General features: G+C 46.2%; 1 protein-coding gene across 2 annotated transcripts in view; it reads left to right on the plus strand.

The window, feature by feature from the left end:
* Nucleotides 1-17,868, plus strand: part of Desi1 (desumoylating isopeptidase 1) — a 22,272-nt gene extending 4,404 nt beyond the window's left edge. The window contains exons 2-7 of one of the 2 annotated variants that reach the window (XM_015501857.2): nucleotides 8,704-8,725; nucleotides 9,538-9,607; nucleotides 12,389-12,498; nucleotides 13,124-13,246; nucleotides 14,535-14,629; nucleotides 15,429-17,868. In XM_015501857.2, coding sequence (XP_015357343.1) covers nucleotides 8,704-8,725; nucleotides 9,538-9,607; nucleotides 12,389-12,498; nucleotides 13,124-13,246; nucleotides 14,535-14,629; nucleotides 15,429-15,691 — 683 coding nt within the window. In that variant the 3' untranslated portion in view covers nucleotides 15,692-17,868. The remainder of the gene's footprint in view (nucleotides 1-8,703; nucleotides 8,726-9,537; nucleotides 9,608-12,388; nucleotides 12,499-13,123; nucleotides 13,247-14,534; nucleotides 14,630-15,428) is intronic. The other variant, XM_015501858.2, reaches the window with a different exon arrangement.
* Nucleotides 17,869-21,604: the final 3,736 nt, after the last annotated feature.

Raw genomic sequence — 21,604 nt, forward strand, 5'->3', positions numbered from 1 at the left:
AAAATATATATATATATATATATATATATATATATATATATATATATATATATATATATATGTCTTGGCAGAAAGTAATCTAATAAATATTTTAGATTTTATTCTATGCTCACTTCCTTGCTTAACTCTGCAGTATGAATAGTAATAGGAACTCTGTCCTTTGGGAGTTAATTTTTCTAAAAATAATGTATGTGCACATACAATTAGATAACAGTATAAAGTAGATTATGATTGATGCCAAAATGAGTGGTGCAGCTGTTTCAGATGTTTCAGCAAAGAGTCTCAAGCCCCTGAAGGGCAGGGAGTCTATCTCACAGAGATTGGAGCAGGTGCCCAGTGAGGCTTCATTGTTGTTTTATGGGTGTGCACACGCACTAGGTGTACACTCTACCACTGAGCTCCATCCCCAGCCCAAGTAAATATTTATTAAGGGAATGATTAAGGTTTGAAAATTAAGTAGATACTTGGGAAGCTAAAGCAGAAGGATAACAAGTTTGAGGCCAGACTTGGCAATTTAGCAAGACCCTGTCTCAAAAAAGAGCTGGAGATGTGGCTCAGTGGTACAGCTCTCCTGGGTTCAATCCCCAGTGCTGAAAAGAAAAGAAAAATTAAGTAGAATGTATTGAAATCTGAGGGAGGTTTTTTAATGGTTTAATGCCATCTATTGTGCTTTGTTTTAGATTTTTATTGTTCATTGTGTGAACTGTTTGATAGCCACTGAATGAATGAATTTAGTAATCCTGCAATTTCTTTATGGCAAAATGGAAACAAATGTGGCTTACAGGACCCTGCTTGTTCCTGCTCCTGCTTATTTTCTGTAGCCTTATCTGTTACCACCTCCTGCTTAACACTCAACACTAGCCTTCCTCAGCTGGGCTCTGCAAGGGAATTGAGCACTGGAAGAAACTGACTTGAGTGAGTGTTTCGTCAATTCTCCCATAAGTACCTTGGAGCACCAGGGCTTCACCCTTGCAGAACCATATCAGAGAAGGGCTGCCACATACCTAACTAGACAGACGGCCTCAGGGTCTCATTTTCACCTCTGGACTTTTCCTAGGCTATTCTCCTTACCAGGGGTACTTCATCTCCCTATTTCTTGTTTGACTGACTTCTGCTTATCCTTGAGGTCTTAGCTACAGTGTTGCTTCCTCCAGGAACCTTTCCCTGACCCTCCAGATCTTGCTCATGTGTCTCTGATAACATCCTGTATATTCCTTTAGAAGCATTCATCATGCTGTTTTATAATTGCTTGTTTTCTGACCTCCTCCCACTGGACAGGAAGTTCTATGGGCACAAAAGCCCTCAGTTGTATCCCTACAGTCTGGCACAGTGCTTGGCATTCAGTGAACTTTACCTGGGCAAATGGTGCGAATGCTGCAGGCCTACCCCAAAACATCGCTGCAAGGCAGGCAGTAATTGAGGGGACCCTCTCAGTACTGAGGAAAAGAACTCACAAGTTATTTTTATCCTAGGAAAGAATCCTGTATTGACAAAGAATGTTGGGCTGGGGATGTGGCTCAAGCGGTAGCGCGCTCACCTGGCATACGTGCGGCCCGGGTTTGATCCTCAGCACCACATACAAACAAAGATATTGTGTCCGCCAAATACTAAAAAAATAAATATTAAAATTCTCTCTCTCTCCCTCTCTCTCACTCTCTCTTTTAAAAAAAAAGAATGTCAATACTAGTGTATTAAGTAGTTTTAAACTTACTTTTTTTTTAGTGTGTATATATATACACACACACACACACACACACACACATATATGTATTTTATTTTTTAGTTGTCAGTGGACCTTTATTTATTTATTTATATGTGGTGCTGAGGATCGAACTCAGTGCCTCACACATTCCAGACATGCGCGCTACCGCTGAGCCACAGCCTCAGCCCCTAACTTACCTTTTCGAAGATTAAAATAGTCATTAGTTTTTATGTTTGTTTGGTATTGGGGATTGAACCCAGGGATGTTTTACCACTGAGCTACATTCCCAGTTCTTTCTATTTTTTATTTTGAGACAGGGTCTTGATAATTTATGAAGGCTGGGCTTGAACTTGCAATCCTCCTGTCTCAGCCTCCTTGATATCTGGAATTATAGGCATGTGAAAGGTTCCTGGAGGAAGCAACACTGTAGCTAAGTCCTTAAGGATAAGCAGAAGTCAGTCAAACAAGAAATAGGGAGATGAAGTACCCCTGGTAAGGAGAACAGCCTAGGAAAAGTCCAGAGGTGAAAATGTGATTTCTTTTCTTTTCTTTTTTTTTTTTTTCCTTGTACCAGAGATTGAACCCAGGGGTGCTTAACCACTGATCCACATCCCCAGCCCCTTTTCATATTTTATTTAGAGACAGGTCCTCCCTGAGTTGCTTAGGGCCTTGCTAATTTGCTGGCTTTCACAATCCTCCTGCCTCAGCCTCCCAAGCTGCTGAGATTATAGTCATGTGCCACCACTTCTGGCTCATGTTGATTTCTTGATGATTTTCTAGATTCCTTTCTCTGCCCAAAGGAGGGGCAAAGCCTTCTGCTAATAGTCATTTTATTTATTTATATATATATATATATATATATATATATATATATAAAATATTGGCTGCAGAGGGCTACAATGACAATGAAAAGTTATTATGAGAGGCCCCTGCCCTGGGAGACGCATCACTGTTACCTATACTTTGCACTTCTTAGTAGGCATTTTTTTTTTCTTTGAGATTCAACCAAGAGATTTTATTGGGGGGCTGCCTGAAAGAAAGGAGAGGCAGAGAGAGAAGAGGAGGGCAGAAAGAGAGAGAGAAAGAGAGCAGAGAGAGAAAGAAGAGGAAGAGAAGTAGGCATTTCTTTAACACCAGCACCAGGTGCTGGCCCAAAACCAGCACTTATATCTATATGCACAAGGTACATCCATCTCAGTCAGTGAGGTGGGTGAGTGTTTCTCTCCTTGGCTTTTTTTAAAATTTAATATTTTTTTATTTGTAGATGGACACAATACCTTTTTTTAAATTATTATTTATTTATTTTTATGTGGTGCTAAGGATCAATCCCAGTTCCTCCCACATGCTAAGCAAGTGCTCTACCTCTGCGCCACAACTCCAGCCCCTCTCCTTGGCTTTGATGCAGCCATTTTTATAATAAGTAGGAGGCTGACTAATGCAGACTTCATTCTACATTCTCTTATTCATGATGAAAAACAGGGCTGATGTCCATGTCTTCCACTGGTTTTCTGTATTCATACTTAATAGACTTCAAAATGAGTGCATTGTATGTGCCAATAGGCCTGGAGATGCAGCCATCTGACCACCTACTCTGCAAGTGGGAAATCATCTGCTTCTATACTGTGCCAATATCCATAGAACCTAGTTCAGGTCCCAAATGGCCTTGGGCTCTACTTCAGTCTGAAAATACCAACCCCTCTTCACCTACTCTAGTCTGGCCAAAAAATTTTAAAAGTCAGTTCAGTCCCACTTTCCAATGCCTGTCATCCTGTCAAAGCCATGGCCCTCATTCTTTTCCTCCCAAAAGTAGGCTGACTGAGCCTTCTTCCTATGCTCCTCCAAAAGTTCATCCTCACATGTGGCTTTGTCTCATTTTCATACTGGACAAACCATGCATCTTTTCTCACCTCTTTGTAAAATGATGTTAATAAATCTTAGCCCTACCTACCACTTAAAATGTTGTGAGAAGAAGGATAATCATGAAGGTCTTGAGGTGAATTAATAAAAGAAAGAATGCATAAATGAGAGAATTTTTTTCTGTAGCTCCTATCACAATTCTATGATGAGGATTTTTTTGTTTTTGTGTTTGCAGGGGGGATAGAGGGGGGGGTTTGTTTTGTTTTGTTTTTTTACTTTGAGATGAGGTCTTGCCATTTTGCCCAGGATGGCCTCAAACTCCAGGGCTCTAGGGATCATCTCCTGCCTCAGCCTTCCAAGTAGCTGGAACTACAGCTCACTTCACCATATCTGACAGAGTGGATGAGGAAAAGTGAACCTTGATGCAGCCAAATAACAAGAAAGTATAATGTCTAGCTTATAGGCAAATTTAGTGATGGATACAGAGAATATAAAGGAGAGTAAAGTAAGGACTTGTTTTTCAGGTATAAAATACCTGACAGGATGATCTCTAAGGCCCCTCTTCAAATTATTGTAGCAAGATCTATCTGAGCTGATGCATCTGTCATTGAGTGTGGTTACCTGAGGGGCAGTAGCTGACCCAACTGGAGCACAGTATGCCAGGGTTGCAGTCATTTGAATAACTAGCCAGGGCAGCCAAGATTAGGGATAAGAACTGTGGCCTCAGTGGCACTGTGTAGCAGCTAACAGCGCTGACTAAACTGAATAGAATAGGTCATCTCAGCAGATGTCCATGTAGCATCTTTAGTCCAGGTACTTTAGGTGATGGAGGTACAGTGATGTGTAAGGAACTGTCCTTGTCTTTGAGGCAGTTGTAGTCCAACTGGAGAGAAGGACACAAATAGGAGAACAGCTATAAAACTTTTGAATTATAGCCAGCCATGGTCATGCACATCTGTAATCCCAGCAACTCAAGAAGCTGAAGCAGGAGGGATCAAATTCAAGGCCAGCCTGAGCAACTTAGACCATAAGCAACTTAATGAGACCCTGTCTCAAAATAAAAAAAATAGAAAGGGTTGGCAATGTGGCTCAGTGATAAAGCTCCCCTGAATTCAGTCCCCAGTACCAAAAACAAAAGCAAAAACAAGACTGTGTTTGTGGAGAATGCCAGCAGGTCTCAGCACTGAAGGCCTGAAACATTTCAAAACTTCTCATGGGTGCTGGTCCAAAGTCCCCTGGCTGCCCTGTGCCCTCAGGCTTTGCCTCATTCTTACTTTGCCATTCCTCATCTCTTTTAACCCTAGAAATGTTATGAAGCAGACATTATTGTTATGCCTGTCCAGGGCTGAGGATGTAGCTCAATGCAGGGTGCTTGCCGGGCATGTGTGAAGCTTTGGGACTTCCCAGTGTATCCCTGGCACTGCAAAAAACTAAATAGCACTGTGGGATAGAACTTCCTGCAGTGATGGAAATGTTCTAGACCTGCACTATAACCACATGTGGCTCTTGAGTTCTTAAAACATGGTTAGTGCAACAGAGGTGCTCAGTTTGTGCTTTTATTTAATTTTAATGTTAATAGTGACGTGTGGTCGGTCAGTGGTTACTATTAGCTTGAGCTTAGAGTCCCCAGCTTCTTCAGGACCTCGTGTGATCCAGCCTCCACTACCTGTCTTATCTCTGCTTTTCCTCTCTTCACATCCTAGTCTAGCCCCCTCTGGCTTCCTTTCAGTCCTTCAGATATACCTGGTCTGTCCAGTCCCTGAATGGCTTCTCCCCTTACCCACTTCAAATCTTGGCTCAAATGTCATCTTTGCAAAGAGGCCCACCCTGACCATCCCTCAACTCCCTGTCTCCTCTCCCTCTTCTTGTCTTTTTTCCTATACACTCACTATTGCTAACATGTTATGACATTATTAGTAGTATTATTGACCCTCCCTCCCCTCACCTGTTAAGTGTCATGAAAGAGTTTTGTATCTCCTTATTTGCTGATGTATTCCCAGTGCAATTAATAGTGCCTGAAACATAGTACTCACTCAATAAAGATTGGCTCACTCATAGGAATCACACCTGGCCTGCCTACCCAGACCTATGTTCTCAATCACTGCATGTTTTTTCCTCTTGGTGAGTGCAGTATTTTCTCACAGTGTATGAGAGAAGCTTCATTTGAAAGAAACACAAGAGAAAAACAAGTGTCCCTCATCTGCCCAGTACCACTGAATCATACATGTCTTAGAAGGAAATAAACAAACCACAACTTAGACAACAGCTGTTTTATAAATTGCAGACCAGAAGACTGTATCAGCTCTGTTTAAAATGTAGTGTTAGTCCTCCCACTTTACTTATAGTACTATAACAGGAAGAGGAGACTTCAAGAATCGGGAAAAGAGTGCTTCCAACCTCACGGCTAGTAGAGTCCAGCGGAGCCCAGCAATGGAGAGATGGATACTACCCTCCTCGGCATCCAGTCTGGTTCTGATCAACTTCTGGAATTTCAGCTCGGTTTGGATAAGGGCAGAGTCTGCCCTATAAAAACCCCACCTCAGAAACCCACGCCAGGATCCCTCCATCCATTTGTGGTCTTGTGGGCCAGTGCAGCAGATTTCTTAGTGAAAAGGAAGCTGCCTCTGGGATTGGAAGACCAATAGAAAGAAGAACTCTGGCATATTTCATTTTTCTTTGTTATTCCATTTAGTCTGCCAAGACTTTAACAGCCAAGAATGAAATGTTTATACATAAAATAGAGCATTTCATAGTAATTCCCTGGATGCTGAAATCGTTAGAGCTTGCCCACCCATCCTGAAGAACTCATTTTTTTCCTAAGAGTGAAAGGAGTAGGATTTACTCAAGTGTGAAGAATAGAAACACAGGGCTGGGGTTGTGGCTCAGGGGTAAAGCAGTTGCCTGGCATGTGTGATTCTCAGCACTGCATATAAATAAACAAGTTAAATAAAGGTTCATTGACAACTAAAAAAGAAAAATTAAAAAAAAAAAAGGAATAGAAACAAACAAAAGACTAGAAATAGAATTATTGTAGGGGCAAGAGGGGACCCAATATGGGTGGCCCAGGAGAACTCATTTTATCTATTGGAAGTCTTTTTGTTTGTTTGTTTGTTTGTTCTAATTAGTTATGCACGATAGCTCTTTTGGAAGTCTTAACTCCTTTCCCAAGGTCATTAGACCTATGATATCCTCTATCAGTTTTCTACGTACCACCTACTGATACTTCACATACATTATTATTGGTCACAACTCTATATTGGAGAAGCCGAGGCTTAGGAAGGTGGCCCAAAGTCCACCATCCTTAACATGTAGAAAAGCCAGTGTCTGAACCTATTGGGTTTTCTTAGCCACCTCTGAGGACAGAGTGTGAGCCACCATCAGCAGGTCCTCATGGAGAGGCTGTGGCACCTGCTTTCCCATACAGAGAAGAAATTAGGTTAAAGTCATATTATTTAAAAGTTTCCTAGGGACTGTGGGTGTGGTTCAGTGGTAGAGCATTGGCTTAGCATGCGCAAGGCCCTGGGTTCCATCCCCAGCATTAGTCATTCAATCAAAATAATACCTTAAAGAGCTAGATATTTATTTGAAATCTCATAATTTACCTAAGAAAGGGAACAACAATGTAAAACACCAAGAAAGAAACCCAAGCATGGGGCTTTCCTTTCACACAGTGCTTTAATCCTTTAGAGAGCCACAGGGCACACAGCAAAGGTGGCACTTAGCAATCAGTAAGTGACTGTATGAGCTGGTAGCCCCAGGTAAGTGGGTGAGTTTTGCTCATGTCCCCATGTCCTTCGCACCTTCCCCTCCCTCCTGTCACTGTGGTGCACTGACCTCCCGACTCTAGCCTGCTCTCTCCCTTCTTCCCTCCCGTTCATCTTCTCGGCTGCAGCTACAGTTAATCTTTTAAAAGTGTGGGTGCGGTCACAGCGCTCCCCTGCCAACAGCACCTCCATCCAGGCCACCCTGCCTTGCCGCAGCCCTGCTGGCCACTCTTCCTCTTGTCACCATCACTGCGTCCTGCCCTCCAGGGCCTCAGTCTTCACAGCTGTACCTTTGCTTGTACTCTTCTCTCTGGCAGAAACGTCCAGCCCTGCCCCTGTTCGCTCATGGGTTGAACTGAAGCTCACAAAGGTAGTTTATCTTTATCTTTATTACACATAGCTCCTAATTTTACCACTATTATAGAGCTTATCAACATTGTGTCTTAGTTAATGATTTACATGTCTCCTTCCACTTGACTTTGAGCTCCTTAAAGGCAGGACAGTAATCTGTGTTTGCATTTCCACACCTAACTTACTGGCATACAGAGGTATAGAATAAATGTGCATTGGGCTGGGAGTGTGGCTCAGTGGTAGAGCACGTGCTTAGCATATATGAGGCCCTGAGTTCAATCCCCAGTACCAAAAGAATAAATGCACATTGACTATTAAGATGCATATATTTGCCAAATTTGGTTCCATTATTTTCTGAAGGATTTTACCTCAGTGAAGAAATACTATCAGCTTTTATTGTTTTACTCTAGTCTTATTGTAGCAGAGACAGAAATTAAAAAGGCAAAGTTGAGCTGGGTACCCAGCAACTCAGGAGGCTGAGGCAGGAGTTTGAGGCCAGACTGGGCAACTTGGTAAGACCCTGTCTCAAAATTTAAAAATTAAGAGGGCTGGGATGTAGCTCTGTGTTAAGTCCCCAGTACTGGAAGAAAAGGAGAAAAAGGCAAAGCTGACTTAATCCCAAAGGCAAAAGAAGAACAGGCATAAAACTGGGATACACTTAAGTGTACCAGCAGAATTTTTTTTTCTCTTGGTACTGGGGATCAAACCCAGGGCCTCATCCATGCTAGGCAAGGCTCTATATCACTGAGCTACACTCCCAGGCCCCCAGCCCTTATACCATTGGGGTGGGTGGGTTGGTTGGTTTTAATCTTGCTTTCTGGTAAAGGATTCTGGTTACTTTTCAACTTACTAAACAGTGCACCCTATCATGACCTGAGGACGGCAATGGAGGAGAGCTGAATTCCTAGAAATTTCTCCCAGGAGACTTCTAATAGGTTCCTCTGGGTTTGAGTGCCCTTCTAAATTTACTCAGACTGAGGAGCCTTTTAATCCAATCCCAAGTGGCTAAATCTCTCCTTTTCTCCACAGGGAAACAACTGGAAGGCATCTGGTGAGTCGGGTGGGGCCGCTCAGTGGACTGCTTTAGGAAACTGCTCAGCACTCTCAGCTTCAGGCCCCACCTGTGGCTTCCAGCTTGAAACCCAGCCCTCTGCCTCCTATACCTCCTAAAGCAGCCGTTCTCCATCAGGGTTTTTTGCCCCTCCACCCCCACCACTGGATGTTTGGCTGTGTCCAGAGACATTTTTGTCGCAGCTAGAGGGAGGATGCTACCAGCAGCTAGTTAGGTAGAGGCCTCAATGCCTCTCAGCATCCTATAATGCACAGGACAGCCCCTACAACCAGGTTTATCCACCCCTAAATGTCAGTAGTGCTGAGGTGGAGAAACCCTGACCTGTAGCCCCAGCAGCTCTCCACACCCACAAGTGCAACCAACTGTGGATTGAAAATATTGAATCTGTATTGAACACTTGCAGGCTTTTTTCTTATTCCCTAAGCAATAGAGTATAACAACTATTTTCATAGAATTCACATTGTATTGGATATTATAAGTAATCTTGAAATGACTTAAATTATACTTGAGGGTGTGCATAGATTCTATGCAAAAATTATACTGTTTTATATAACAGACTTGAGCATGTGTGGATTTTGGTATCTGGAGGGAGGGGGTGTTCTGGAACCAGTGCTCATGGACACGGAGGGGCAATCATATTTATCTTACTTATACCATTATTTGGTTAGCTTCATAAGACTAGTCACCACAGTCACATCCTTGGGCAGAAATTGTTCTCATAGCAGTATGGTGCTTGCTTTTTCTTGGATAAGTTTCCCTTTTCTGGCTCACTGTGTCTCTCTGTGTGGCAGGCACACCTCCATAGTTGTGCACAAGGATGAGTTCTTCTTTGGCAGTGGCGGTATCTCCAGCTGTCCCCCGGTGAGTGTCTTCCCCCACACCCTGACCTGCAGTCTTGGGTTCCTGTGAGGACCAAGAATTTTGCTTTTACTATGTACTTGGCCTCTGGCCTAGTGTATAGAGGCCTGTGGTGTAGCCTCATAAAGACCTTAAGACTCGTTCAGGGCCTGGGGATGTAGCTCAGTGGTAGAGCACTTGCCTAGCATCCAAGAATCCTGGGTTTGCTCTCTAGCACCACCACCAAAAAAAAAGGCGAGGGTGGTTGGGAATTATTCAAGAAAACCTTGCCCTTCTCTTTGCTCCCATCTCACCTGTGGGTCCTTCCTTCTGGAGCTGCTTCTGTGTCTCCACAGGGAACTATGTAAGCTCCTCATGAGCTGAGATTGGATTTTACCCTTATATCCCATCACAACATAGAACCTGGCTCACAGTAGGAATCCCATCCATGTTGAGCTGAACAGAGAGGTAAAGTGACTTGCTCAAAGTTACACAGCCAGTAAGCAACAGCAGTCCTAGAGCTCAGGTCTCTCTTATTCATACCCCAAGCCCTTTTCCAGAACATTATTTTAAGAGATACCTGAAGGTGATCACAGGAGGTGCTCAAGCAAAGGCAGCACCCATCATTCTGAGTCTCATAAGTGGAAAGCCATTTTTTTTTTAATCCCAATTTGTTATATAAGACGGTAGAATACATTTCTTTTTTCTTTTTTTTTTTTTTTTAAGAGAGAGAGAGAGAATTTTTTAATACTTATTTTTTAGTTTTCGGTGGACACACATCTTTATTTTATTTTTATGTGGTGCTGAGGATCGAACCCAGCGCCCCGCGCATGCCAGGCGAGCGTGCTACCGCTTGAGCCACATCCCCCGCCCAGTGGAATGCATTTCAATTCATATGGCACATATAGAGCACGGGTTCTCATATCTCTGGTTGTACGAGGGAAACGCTTCTTGATCTCCTCTCTCCTCATTTCTCCAGAGCTTTCACCGTAGTCCAGGCCAGCCTCATGTCTAACGTGTATTGTGGCAAGAGCCTCCTGAGCTCCTTGTGTCGCTCGTTCTTCCTCACTGTCCTCCACATGGGAGGCAAAGTGATGTTCTCAGAGAGAGCATCGAATCCTGATATTCCCTTGCATTAACCAGAATTCTCCCACTTGCTCTTGGAATAAAACTCAGAAGGCTCAGCATGGCTCCAAGGCCCCCTGTGCTCTAGCTTGTCTCCCTCTCAGCCAGCCTCTTTTTGGGTTGCACTCTCCCCACCTCTGCCCACTTCTCATTCCTGAGGCACCCATTGGACATTTAAACCGGTACTCCAACCTTTACCTGCATATTACTCTTCATCCTTCAAATCTGAGCTCAGTGTCCCTTTTTCAGGCAAGTCTTGCCTGACCCCTCAGAAGGGGAAGGTCCGTCATATATTCTAATGGCATTTTGTACTTTCCAAGCACAACCATTATTGCAGTTTATAATTATACACTGGTTTATGTTTTTATCTGCCTTCCTGCTGGACCATAAGTCCCGTGAGGGCAAGAATCTCATATCCCCAGTGCCTATCTTAAGGCACAGTACATCAAAAATTCTTCACATGTGTGAATCATAGGAGGTCATGGTGACCCCTTAGTCTCTTACCACTCTGAGAAATTATCCTCTGACTACCTGTCCTGTTCACTGTGCCTTCCCCTAGAGCAATGTCCACTATATAGAAGGTTCTCGGTGGCTATAAATCATGACCTTTTCAGCAGCTCTGTTCTGAGGTGTTCTCCCTTCCCAGATCTGTCCTCATCCATTTCCTGTTACTTCCCCTTTGACTGGCATCAGTCTGTCAGCATCCTGTGGCACTGACTGAGGGTTTTCTGTAGGTGTTTCAGGCCAGCAGCTCTCCTGTCCTATGACCATCTGAATATTAGCCTCATAGTTCAAAACTGAACTAAGTTGTGGAAATACTTGCTAACCTGCCAGATTTCTCACAGTCCTTCACAGAGCATCCAGTATGTCACAGGAGAAACTGGCTGTATTTTGCTGAAACGAAGGCATGGAAAGCTGGCCTTTTAGGTGTGAGCCATTTCTTGTATTCTGTTCTGTCCTCGTGATCAGGCATGTTGAGGACAAAATGAGACTACAAATACTGGGTTTCTCTCTCTTTATCAACTGGATGAGTGGATTGCATAAAGTCGGACCTGCAAGAGGACCAGCTTCCCACTCCCAACAGCAGCAGGAAGCCCGACGTCTTAGCTGTGCTGCTAGCATGTGACAGTTCAAGGTCCAATAGGAAGCTCTAAGCCACTGTAATCTTGATACAAACAGGAAATAACCCTCCTCATCTACCCAGAGGGCTCTGAAAGTCAAATAAGAAGTTGGAGCAGAGTGCTTGTGGTTTTCTGCAAGGGACCCCATTTAAAAAATTCAAGCAGGGCATGGTGGTGCATGCCTATAATTCCAGTGACTTGGGAGGCTGAGGCAGAAAGTTTGAGGCCATCATGGGCTAATAAGGACTAGAAATATAAGTTAGTAGTAGAGCATCTCTGGGTTCAGTGCCCAGTACTAAAAAAAGGTAAAAATTTAAAAATGACCAGGGATGTAGCTCAGTGGTGGCGAGGCAAGTGTATGCCCCTGGATTCAATCCCAGAACCCAGGGAGCAAAAACAAAACCGAGGACTGGACGGGGGACAGCATGGAGGGCTATAGCTCAGTGGCAGAACACTTGCCCAGCATGTGCAAGACCCTGGGCTTGTTCTCCAGCACTATAAAACAAAAAACAAAACAAAGATTGTGACTTAATGGCTTTTTTTGAATTGGCACTTTTAGGGAGGGACATTGCTTGGGCCCCCAGATTCTGTGGTTGATGTGGGGAGCACAGAAGTTACAGAAGAAATCTTTCTGGAGTACCTGTCCTCCCTGGGGGAGTCTCTGTTCCGGTGAGTGAAGGTGGGGTGGGAGTGGTGTCTATCTCCCTGACTAAATAGTCAGCCCCTGGGGGGCAGCCACTGTGTCTGTCCTGGAGCACTCAACACAAAGCCTGGTCCAGTTGTTACTAAATGAATATGAAGAGAAGGCATAAAAAGAGCCCAAGGTTGTTGGCGACAGATACTCTACCCCAGCATACTTTCTGCTGAAACTTTTAGAGGAAAGATGGGCTGTTCGTTCCTGCTGATGAAAAATCAGTAAATGCTGTTCTCAGCCTCTACTGGCCAAGTGCTTTGTCCTGAACATCAAAAGCAGGGTTTGTAGCTGGATTGGGATGAAATGCAAACGTAAGCAGATTTTCTCTTAAGAAGCTTTAGTCAGTTTAATAAGAGTTGAATGCTACTGCTCTGCTTGTGTGAATGCAGACTCCAAAACTGCAGGAGCCACATTTTTTAGTTCATCCTTCTAACTTGGTTGTCAAGGTCCAGTGGGGCAGAAGGCACTATCCTTGGCATGAAGGACCCTTGCAGTCCTCACCCTCAGCTGTGCTCACCTTTCCACTTCCTGGTTTGAGTAGTTTCACATCGATGCTTCCTGGCTTTCTCATCCATTTCCAAATCTTTCTTACAATGCCAGAGGTGAAGCCTATAACCTCTTTGAACACAACTGTAACACCTTCAGCAACGAAGTGGCACAGTTCCTGACTGGGCGGAAAATCCCTTCTTACATCACTGACCTGCCCTCTGAAGTTCTCTCCACGTAAGTTGAGCTCTGTCTCTGCCCTGCCTTGGCCAACCTTGAAAATCCCCACTCAGTGCCCCTCCCCTGCCCACATCTGCCTTCCCTACTGGCAGCAGAATCCTTCCAACCAGGCAGACCTGTCCTGACAGCAGGTTCTACCACCAAAGGCCACCATTCTCCCCACCTGCTAATGCACACCTGTATCATGTTCACCCTGCTTGAAGTTAGACCATGGACCTGATACAACTGCACAATTTAGAAACCCACTTCAATATTTGGACAAAATTCTGGCACCTATCTTTCCCATCATGCACAAAGTGTGCCCTCCCCTGCAGTGCCAACTTAAGTGCAGTGTTGGGTAGATGTGGAGAGAGGTCTGAGGAAGAGCAAGGTGGCTTATTTCACAACTGTTGTTGCTTTCTTCCATTGCCCCCTGACCACTTTGACTCCCTCAAAACCAGGTTCTGGGCTGGGGGTTCAGGAAGTACAGCACTTGCCTCGAAAGCACAAGGACCTGGGTTCAATCTCCAGCACTGCAAAAACAAAAAGACCTAGTTCTGCTTGCCCGTGAACAGTCCTCAGTAGTTTTTTTGTCCTATTCAATACTGGGGATTGACCTCAGAGTTGCTTTACCACCGAACCACATCCCCAGCTCTTTTCATTTTTTATTTTGAGATAGGGTCTCACTGAGTTGCCCAAGCTGCCCTCAAATTTGCATCCTTCCTGCCTGAGCCTCCTGGGTTGCTGGGATTGTAGGTGTGTGCCACCACACCCAGCTTCACTAGTTGTTTTCTTCAAGGACACTTTGTAGCTCCTCTGCCTTGATGTTGTCCCAGCCCTGGAAGGCTTGTGGGCCACCATCCATGGAGTGTCATCCCCTAAAAGGGCATACACCTCCAAAGCCATCCCACCATCTCCCTCCCTTTGCTGTTTACTGGTTCAGGCAGCCCCTGCCTGCTCCCGGACCATGTTTATTTATAGACTCAGTTTCTCCTGAAGTAGGGTCCTGCCCAACAGGATGTTTAGCCGGCAGGTTTAGCCAGCTCCACAAGGTGAGCTGTTTTTCACACCTGGATAGAAACCTCTCACGAAACACTTGCCTAGGAAACAAGACTGCTGAAGAGCCCCAGCCTCCCAGCCTTGGCCCTGACCTCCTGTTCCTTGGTGGGTATGTGCAATCCCACAGCCTTGCTGATGGATCTAGGTTATGGGGCTCTGAGCAAACTTGCATAGCCGGAATGTTCTTGCTGTTATTATTTGATGGGTGGAGTTCCTGGACTTTCTGAATTAGGGTTGATGTTTCTAGGTTTCATCTGTTTACACTTTGGAGTACTTATTCCCTTGAACTTGGGGATGATTTTCAAAACGGCAGCACCACTGGAGAAAAAGCCTGTGCTCGAGGTGTGTTGTGGACCACCTTATTTAAGGGTGTAATTACCATGAAAAGCCTCCAAACTCCAGTATTTGCAGTGACTTTTCCAGCTAAGTTACTAAGAGAGAAAGCTTAGTGTCCTTTAGAAAATGACATCAATATCTTCTGGCAACTTGGCCACTTTTTTTCTGAATATTCCCTGGAAGACTTCAGTTCCTAGAAGAATCTAGTTGTGTGCCATTCTCACTCCTGACTTTATCTTATTCAGATCTTTTTTGTTTGTTTATTTCTTTTTAGTTATTCATAACTCTTTATATTTTTTTCTTTTGCCTCAGTTTCCCTGGTTCAACCTAATTTTTACTTTCTTCACAAAAATTAAAGACACACATACATCAAGTACAGAAAAGCTGTAGTTCCCTGTGGATAGGCAGCCTGTTCAAACCATAGCTCACCAGACCTTAGAGCCATGGATAGCAAAACTGTAGTACCCACTAAGGAGGGACCCCCACTAGTGACAGCACAGAGCAGGCTCCTTGAGAGATGCCCTTTGTATTAGTCAGCTTTCCATGACTGTAACAAATACCTGAGATAAGCAGCTTATATTAAGCAAAAGTTTATTTGGGCCTAGTTTCAGTCCAGAGTCGCTTTGCCCAATTGCCGTTGGGCTTGCAGTGAGGCACCATGGCAGGAAGCAGAGAGAGGAGGAGGAGAACATGGGCCCCTCTGTATCCAAACCATAGCCCTGCTCTTGCCAGCACCCACTTCCACTGTCTGTCTGTGGGCAGACCACACCCAGAGCCCACCCAGCTCTTGTCTGTTTCCCCGCAGGCCCTTCGGACAGGCACTCCGACCGCTCCTGGACTCCATCCAGATCCAGCCTCCTGGAGGGAACGCTGTGGGCAGACCCAATGGCCAGAGCTAACAGGACTGCACGGGACCGCCCGCCTCTCCAGGGCTTTTCCTTTTTAAACAAAACAAACCCTACCAGATTTCTATTTTATAATTTTACATCAGAGCTAACAACCAGGGGACGGCTTTTTAAAATCCCAGGGAAGGAGATCGTCAGGCTGCATGTAGGACAATGCTGCTAAGAAACAGAACAAAATGCCACCCCTTCTAATAGTATTATACTAATTTATTAAGGCTGTCTTGTCTGTGAGTTCACTTTTGACGCTGTTTCCTAAGCGTCCTCCACACTGGAGAAACGGAGGGGATTTGTTTAAGCAGAAAGCAAGAGGCACAGTTTGGAGGAGCCCCAACCTAGAACCTCCTTCCAGAGAATACCCACACTCCACCCAGGTTGCCACACCTGTGGGACCCAGGTGAGTTTTACAACATCGTGACCAGAAGCAGTTACTCTCTAGTGGTTCATGTACCAAGAGGATTTGGTACACTTGGGACCAGTTGCAGGGTGACTAACCCAGCCTAAGTGAACTCTTTAGCTGCAGCTCCCCGACCTTCCCTCCCCTGTCCCAGCACATGGGGCCAGGGCTGGAGCAGCTAGAGCCTCAGGATCACAGGAGAGTGACAGCAAGAAAACAGGATAAAGCCATTCCCCCTTCCACCTGGACTGATCGCAATTTTCTGCCATCAGTTTTGGAAAACCTGCCTTGCTGTCCACCACAGGGCTCTCTCCCTCAGCATAGCTGACCAACGGTCATAGCTGAAGGTCCGGGCTTGTGCAACAGAGACCCAAGCCTTCTGTCTGCAAACAATGATGAAGGTAATTTGCAGTCACTTAGAACCACCCACCCAGACCGATATGCAGTATTCAGCTGGGGACCAAGGGGATATGATTCCCTGCTCTAGGAAGATACCCCTGATGTAGAAAGAATAATGATGCAGAATCACGGTGGCAAGAAAATTTAGAATTGTTTCCAATAGGAACTTTTACATTATCCTAAATATGTTTTGAAGGCACATGTCATTTCCATTGTCATTCTGGCTTTAAGGAGGCCTGGTTGGAGTGTGAAGAGGGCATTTTCCTAAAGACTTGCTGCTAGAAACTCATGGGCAGGGAACAGTCTGGAATCCTGGATCTGGAGAGGCTCTCAGACTTCCTTTCTTTACACAAACCAGTGAGTGAGGAGAAAGGACTCGGCTGCCAGGTGCCTAAGTCGTGGCTCTCCCCCTTGGGTCCCTGCCACTTCTAAACTTGAGTTCAATTGCTCCTTCCAGGGCAGGCGCCTTTCCTCCCTGAAAAGCTGCTGCTCACCCCTGGCCCCATCCCCACCGTCTCTGCCATTAGCCATAGCAGTTGGCATCATCAGGGTCTCAGCTAGAGGAAAAGATGTCATTCTGCCTTAGTATTTGCTGTGATCTGACCAGGGCCATGTCCAGCTGGGATACCAAGTGACATTTGGAACTTTAAGATTAGAGGCCAAATGAATGAGCAGTTTCATTCTTCTCAAAACCCACTGAACTGCTAGTAGATGTAGATAAATTGCAGTGGAAACCAACAGGGATTCTTTAATATTGATTCACTTGTGGAATTGGCCCAGGAAGAATGGGTGTCCGAAACTGGGTTTCTTCTGGGCAGGTGGCAGGTTGGTCTCGGCCATCACCCTGCCTCCCACCAGTTTGCTCTTCAGCTTGCCTGGCCCAGAACTCCCTCTTCCCAGTTCCTGCTCCAGAGCTGTCTTCTCTATCTGGAGGGCAGTGGGCTGTTTTCTGCCATGTCCAGGCTCAACTGGTTTTGCACCTTGCAGCAGGTCACCCTCAGACCCAGAACTATTCTGAGTTCTGAGTGGCTCCCCTGAGGGAATTTGAGTCATTTGATTCCTCAAAAAGCCCCCCCTTCATGCCCAGCAGCCATTCGTGCCAATGCGGGGAGATGGAGGGGTGAGCAGTCTCCCAGAGCTCTGCAGGAGGCAGACTCCCATCCCCCTCTGCAAGCCCCACCGTCACTCTCTGTGGTAACCCAGGCCCAGGCTAGGACCCTAGCACCATCCTCCCCTCTCTCTGTCTATCCCAGAACCTCAGGGGCATACTTGTGACCAGCTAACTCCATGTGGGCATGTACAGGCAAACAGAACGGGAGATGAGTCATGTCTTTGTGTTACACAATGGACACCTCTGTAGACGTCCATTGGTTTTAAAGGGACAGAGAAGGAAGAGGGATGAGACCATTCTCCTCTCCCAGAAATAAAGCTTGTACCTTCGAGATTCCTTTATGCCCTTGAAGTCAACTAAAAATTGTGTCTAGTATGGAGGTGTCTGCTGGTTGACATTGGTGTTTTTTCTAATGCAATAAACATTTCTGCCTGCTGCTTTGTGTGGTGCTTGGGTCCCATCTGGGTGTGTGTCCAGCCTGAAGCAACCCTAGGCTTTTCTGGTTTTCTCTGAACTTAACCTTGCTGAGCCTGGAGCTGCTGCCTTTGCTTGGTGTAAACCTTGAGGATGAGCAGTGATAGCAAGGCAAGGCTTTCACTCTTGATTGATGGAAGATGGGGAATTGGGTGTGGTGTTACACACCTATAATCCCAATGATCAGGAGGCTGAGGCAGGAGGATTGCAAGTTTGAGGGCAGTCTCAGCAACTTAGCAAGACCCTGAGTTAAAATTTAATTTAAAAAAAAGACTTGGGAAAAAAATATTTAGCCAAACATTAAAAAATATGTCAAGATGGAAAAAAAAATAAAAGACTGGTGATATCGCTTAGTGGTAAAGCATCCTTAGGTTCAATCTCCAGTACCCCCCCACACACACACACACCAATAAAAAAGATGGCTAAAAGGCTCAGGGAATTCTTGCCCCAGGTCACCTTGCAGCTAGTGGTGGAGTGGTTTCAAATTCTAAGGTCTTCCCCAGAAAAAAACTTGGCCATCAGAAGGGTGTATGGCCTCACTTACCAAGAATTGTTCACTTCTTTCATCTTGGCTAAAGGCTGGGTCTCTGGTTCCTGGGGTCTCTCCCCACCTTGCTGCTGTGATCTCACTGAACAAGTGGTGGGGCTGATGTTGGCTCTCAGAGTGAACCCAGGTGACCCACTTCATGTGAGCCATTTCCATGGGCCTTAACTGTGCTGGGTGCTTTCACACATGACAGACTTTGAGGTGTCCCATTTGACAGGACAGAGAACCAAAGTTGTCCAGTTGGCTGGTGGCTGAGCCTGCCCTTTCATCCAGACCATGTTTTCTCACCACCTGCTGCTGCGGCGTCCCCACTGACGTCCCCACTGAGGCACTGTTTTCCTAGTGTGCTAGTTTAGGAATGACACAAGATTCTGGCTCCTTCCAGAGGGTGCGGAGTGCAGTTGGCTTTACTGACATACCCGCTTCCTGAGGACAACCTGTTCAGAGGAAGGAGTCCCTGAGACTCTTACCCAGGTCACGCACTGGAAGATAAGTCCCAGCTTCGACACTGGGGGGGCCTGTCCAGTTCAGTGACCCTGTAAGATGGAAATGGCACCCACCTCACCTTATAAACTCCTGCAGTTGTGCTTCCATCTACCTCTGGAGGGAAGGGCAGAAAACAGGTGTTTTCCCCAGACTTCGCAACTCACAGCCAGTCAGTCTGAGGTGGTTCATTCAACCCCACAGCCATTTCCCTGGGAGCAATATGTGCGGCCACTGCACTGTGGTGATGGGTACTGTTGGCAAGGCCCTGCCTAGGCAGGTGAGGCTGGGAGACGAGAGTGACAAATTAGGGGATCCCAAATGGTGATGGTGCCAGAGAAGTAATAAAGCCAGGTGGCAGCATTGTGTGGAAGGAGGGATAGGTTAGGTTGGGGAGGCTTCTCTGAGGACATAATATTTAATCTGTTACCAGAATGATGAAGACCACAGGTCTTGGGGGTTGGATTCCTAGCAGAGGGAATAGCTAGTGAGAACGCTGGAGGGTCCAAGAGAACAGAGTAGGTGGGCAGAGAGCAGCAGGAGGTGCAGGGCAGGGGCTTGGGGGTGAACAAGCAGGAGAGTGGGTGGTTCCCATGTGCTGTTCATGGTGGGAGGGGCGCATACGGTGAGAGGCAGCAGCAGGAAGCCTGGGAGGAGAGCAGTGGGGTTGGGGCAGCAGGTGCACAATGCACGGAGGTGTGCCTGGTGCTGTGGAGAAGCCCTGGACAAGACTTTGGAGCTTAGACAGCAGCCCGTGAACCACCGCCCTGCCCCTGCCGTATGGCCTCCCCTAGGCTACCCCAGCTTTGAACTTGGAATGTGCCTTGATTTCTGTGATTAGACTGTAAGGGTGTTTCAGAGCTGGGGGTGTAGCTTAGTTGATGGAGTGCTTGTCTATCGTGTATAAGGCCCTGAGTTTGATCCCCAGCACTGAAGGAAAAAAAAAAAAAAGAATGTATTTAGAAAATCGAACAATAAAAGTACAAAGATGAAAAAAAAAAATCACCTGAAATTCCGTCATTCTGAGAAACTACCAACCTTGCAGATATTTCGGGACATCTGAAGGTGCACACTCTGACCATGCTCTCTGGTATCTCACTTTGTTGTTACATGCAGTGAGGAGGCACAGGTGGGGGTGGTGCTGGGGTAGAGGGAATTCTAAGAGGAGAACCTTCCAGCAAAGTTCCCCAGTGCCTGAGGGAACTGTCAGGTGGCAGTGGTGGGGGCAGGGACCTGCTTGGGAGTGAGATGGTAGTTTAGGGGAATACCTGCCCAGGCTGGTTGGGAACCAGACTGAGACTCACTGTCCTCATGCCCAGATAGTGACATAAAGCCCCTTTAAAATTAAAAGTTCCAAAGTGTTTTCAGCTCTTGAACTTCCTCTGCTGAGAATGAATGGCCAGGTATGTTGCCAGGGAAGCTTAAATGGGACGTGTTCTCAGGCTTAGCGCAGCCTTGCTGAATCTGCATTTGTATCTCTCCTGATTTTTGTTTCTATAAATTCTAAAATCTTCTGTAACACCCGGGATTGGTCTGTTTCTCCCCAGTTCAATCCCGGGGTACTGGGATTGAACCCAGGAGCACTTTACCACTGAGTAACATCCCCCGTTCTATTTTTTTGAGACAGGGTCTCAGTAAGTTGCTTAGGGCCTCACTGAATTGCTGAGGCTGGCTTTGAACTTTTAATCCTCCTAAGCCAGTGGGATTACCTGCCTGCGCCACCACGCCTGGCTCCCAGTTCTCTATTTTTATTTTATGACAGGGTCTCACTAAGTTGCCAAAGCTAGCCTCGAACTTGCAATCCTCCTGCCTCAGCCTCTGCTCCTCCGGAAAGTTAAACTGCGGAAAATCGTTTTTCCTTTTTACATCCTTATTTCTTATGCGAGTCCACGGCCAGCCACAAGCCAGGCAGGTTTCCTGGTTTGGCTGCCGATAACAAGAGGGCAGGCAAAGAGCCCAGCAAGGGTCTGACACACAACTGAACGTGACTCCTTGACCAAGGCGCTGGAGGCTTTGGAAAGATGGAAAGCGGCTGGAACTGATCTGGTGTGCAGGATCAGCTGGAGAGAGCCGCGCACGGTCACGCGGCCATAAGGGAGGTGAACACCAGGGGGCGCTGTCGACCAGCGTACCCGGCCCGGCCCACCGCCCAACTCCGGGCATGCGGAGTTCCGCACATACTTGGGTCACTGCTTGGTCTAGTAAGAGTCCAGGGGGTGACAGCCAAACGCCTTGCCCTCACATTATCAAGGCCCTTCTCATGATCCAACCCCACGCCCTGCCTCAATTGCCAGTCCTTTGTCACGCACGTGGTTTCACAACCTCCATGGCTCAGTCCACATTTGCTCCACCTGGATCCCTTTGTCAGCGCTTTGGGACCAGCGGTGTCCTCTTCCCACAAGAGCTGTCCTCCTGATCCCCGATTTGCCTCCCGCACACTCCCACCAACCCAGCATTGAACAGACATCGGGTGGAGGGGGTAGGTCATCAAAAAAGAAACTGGTCCTCAATTCCAGCCCACCTGGATTGAGACTTTGAGACCTTGATCAAGCCCTTCCCCTCCCTGGGCTTTTTTCTTGATCTGTAGGAAACGTGTATCAGATGGTCCCAAAGATCCCTCCTAGTGTGACTCCTCTCCCCACCCCTGGCTTGAACAATCAGGAAAGAA

The sequence above is a fragment of the Marmota marmota genome, unplaced genomic scaffold, assembly GCF_001458135.2.
Source record: "Marmota marmota marmota unplaced genomic scaffold, marMar, whole genome shotgun sequence".
NCBI lineage: Eukaryota > Metazoa > Chordata > Mammalia > Rodentia > Sciuridae > Marmota > Marmota marmota.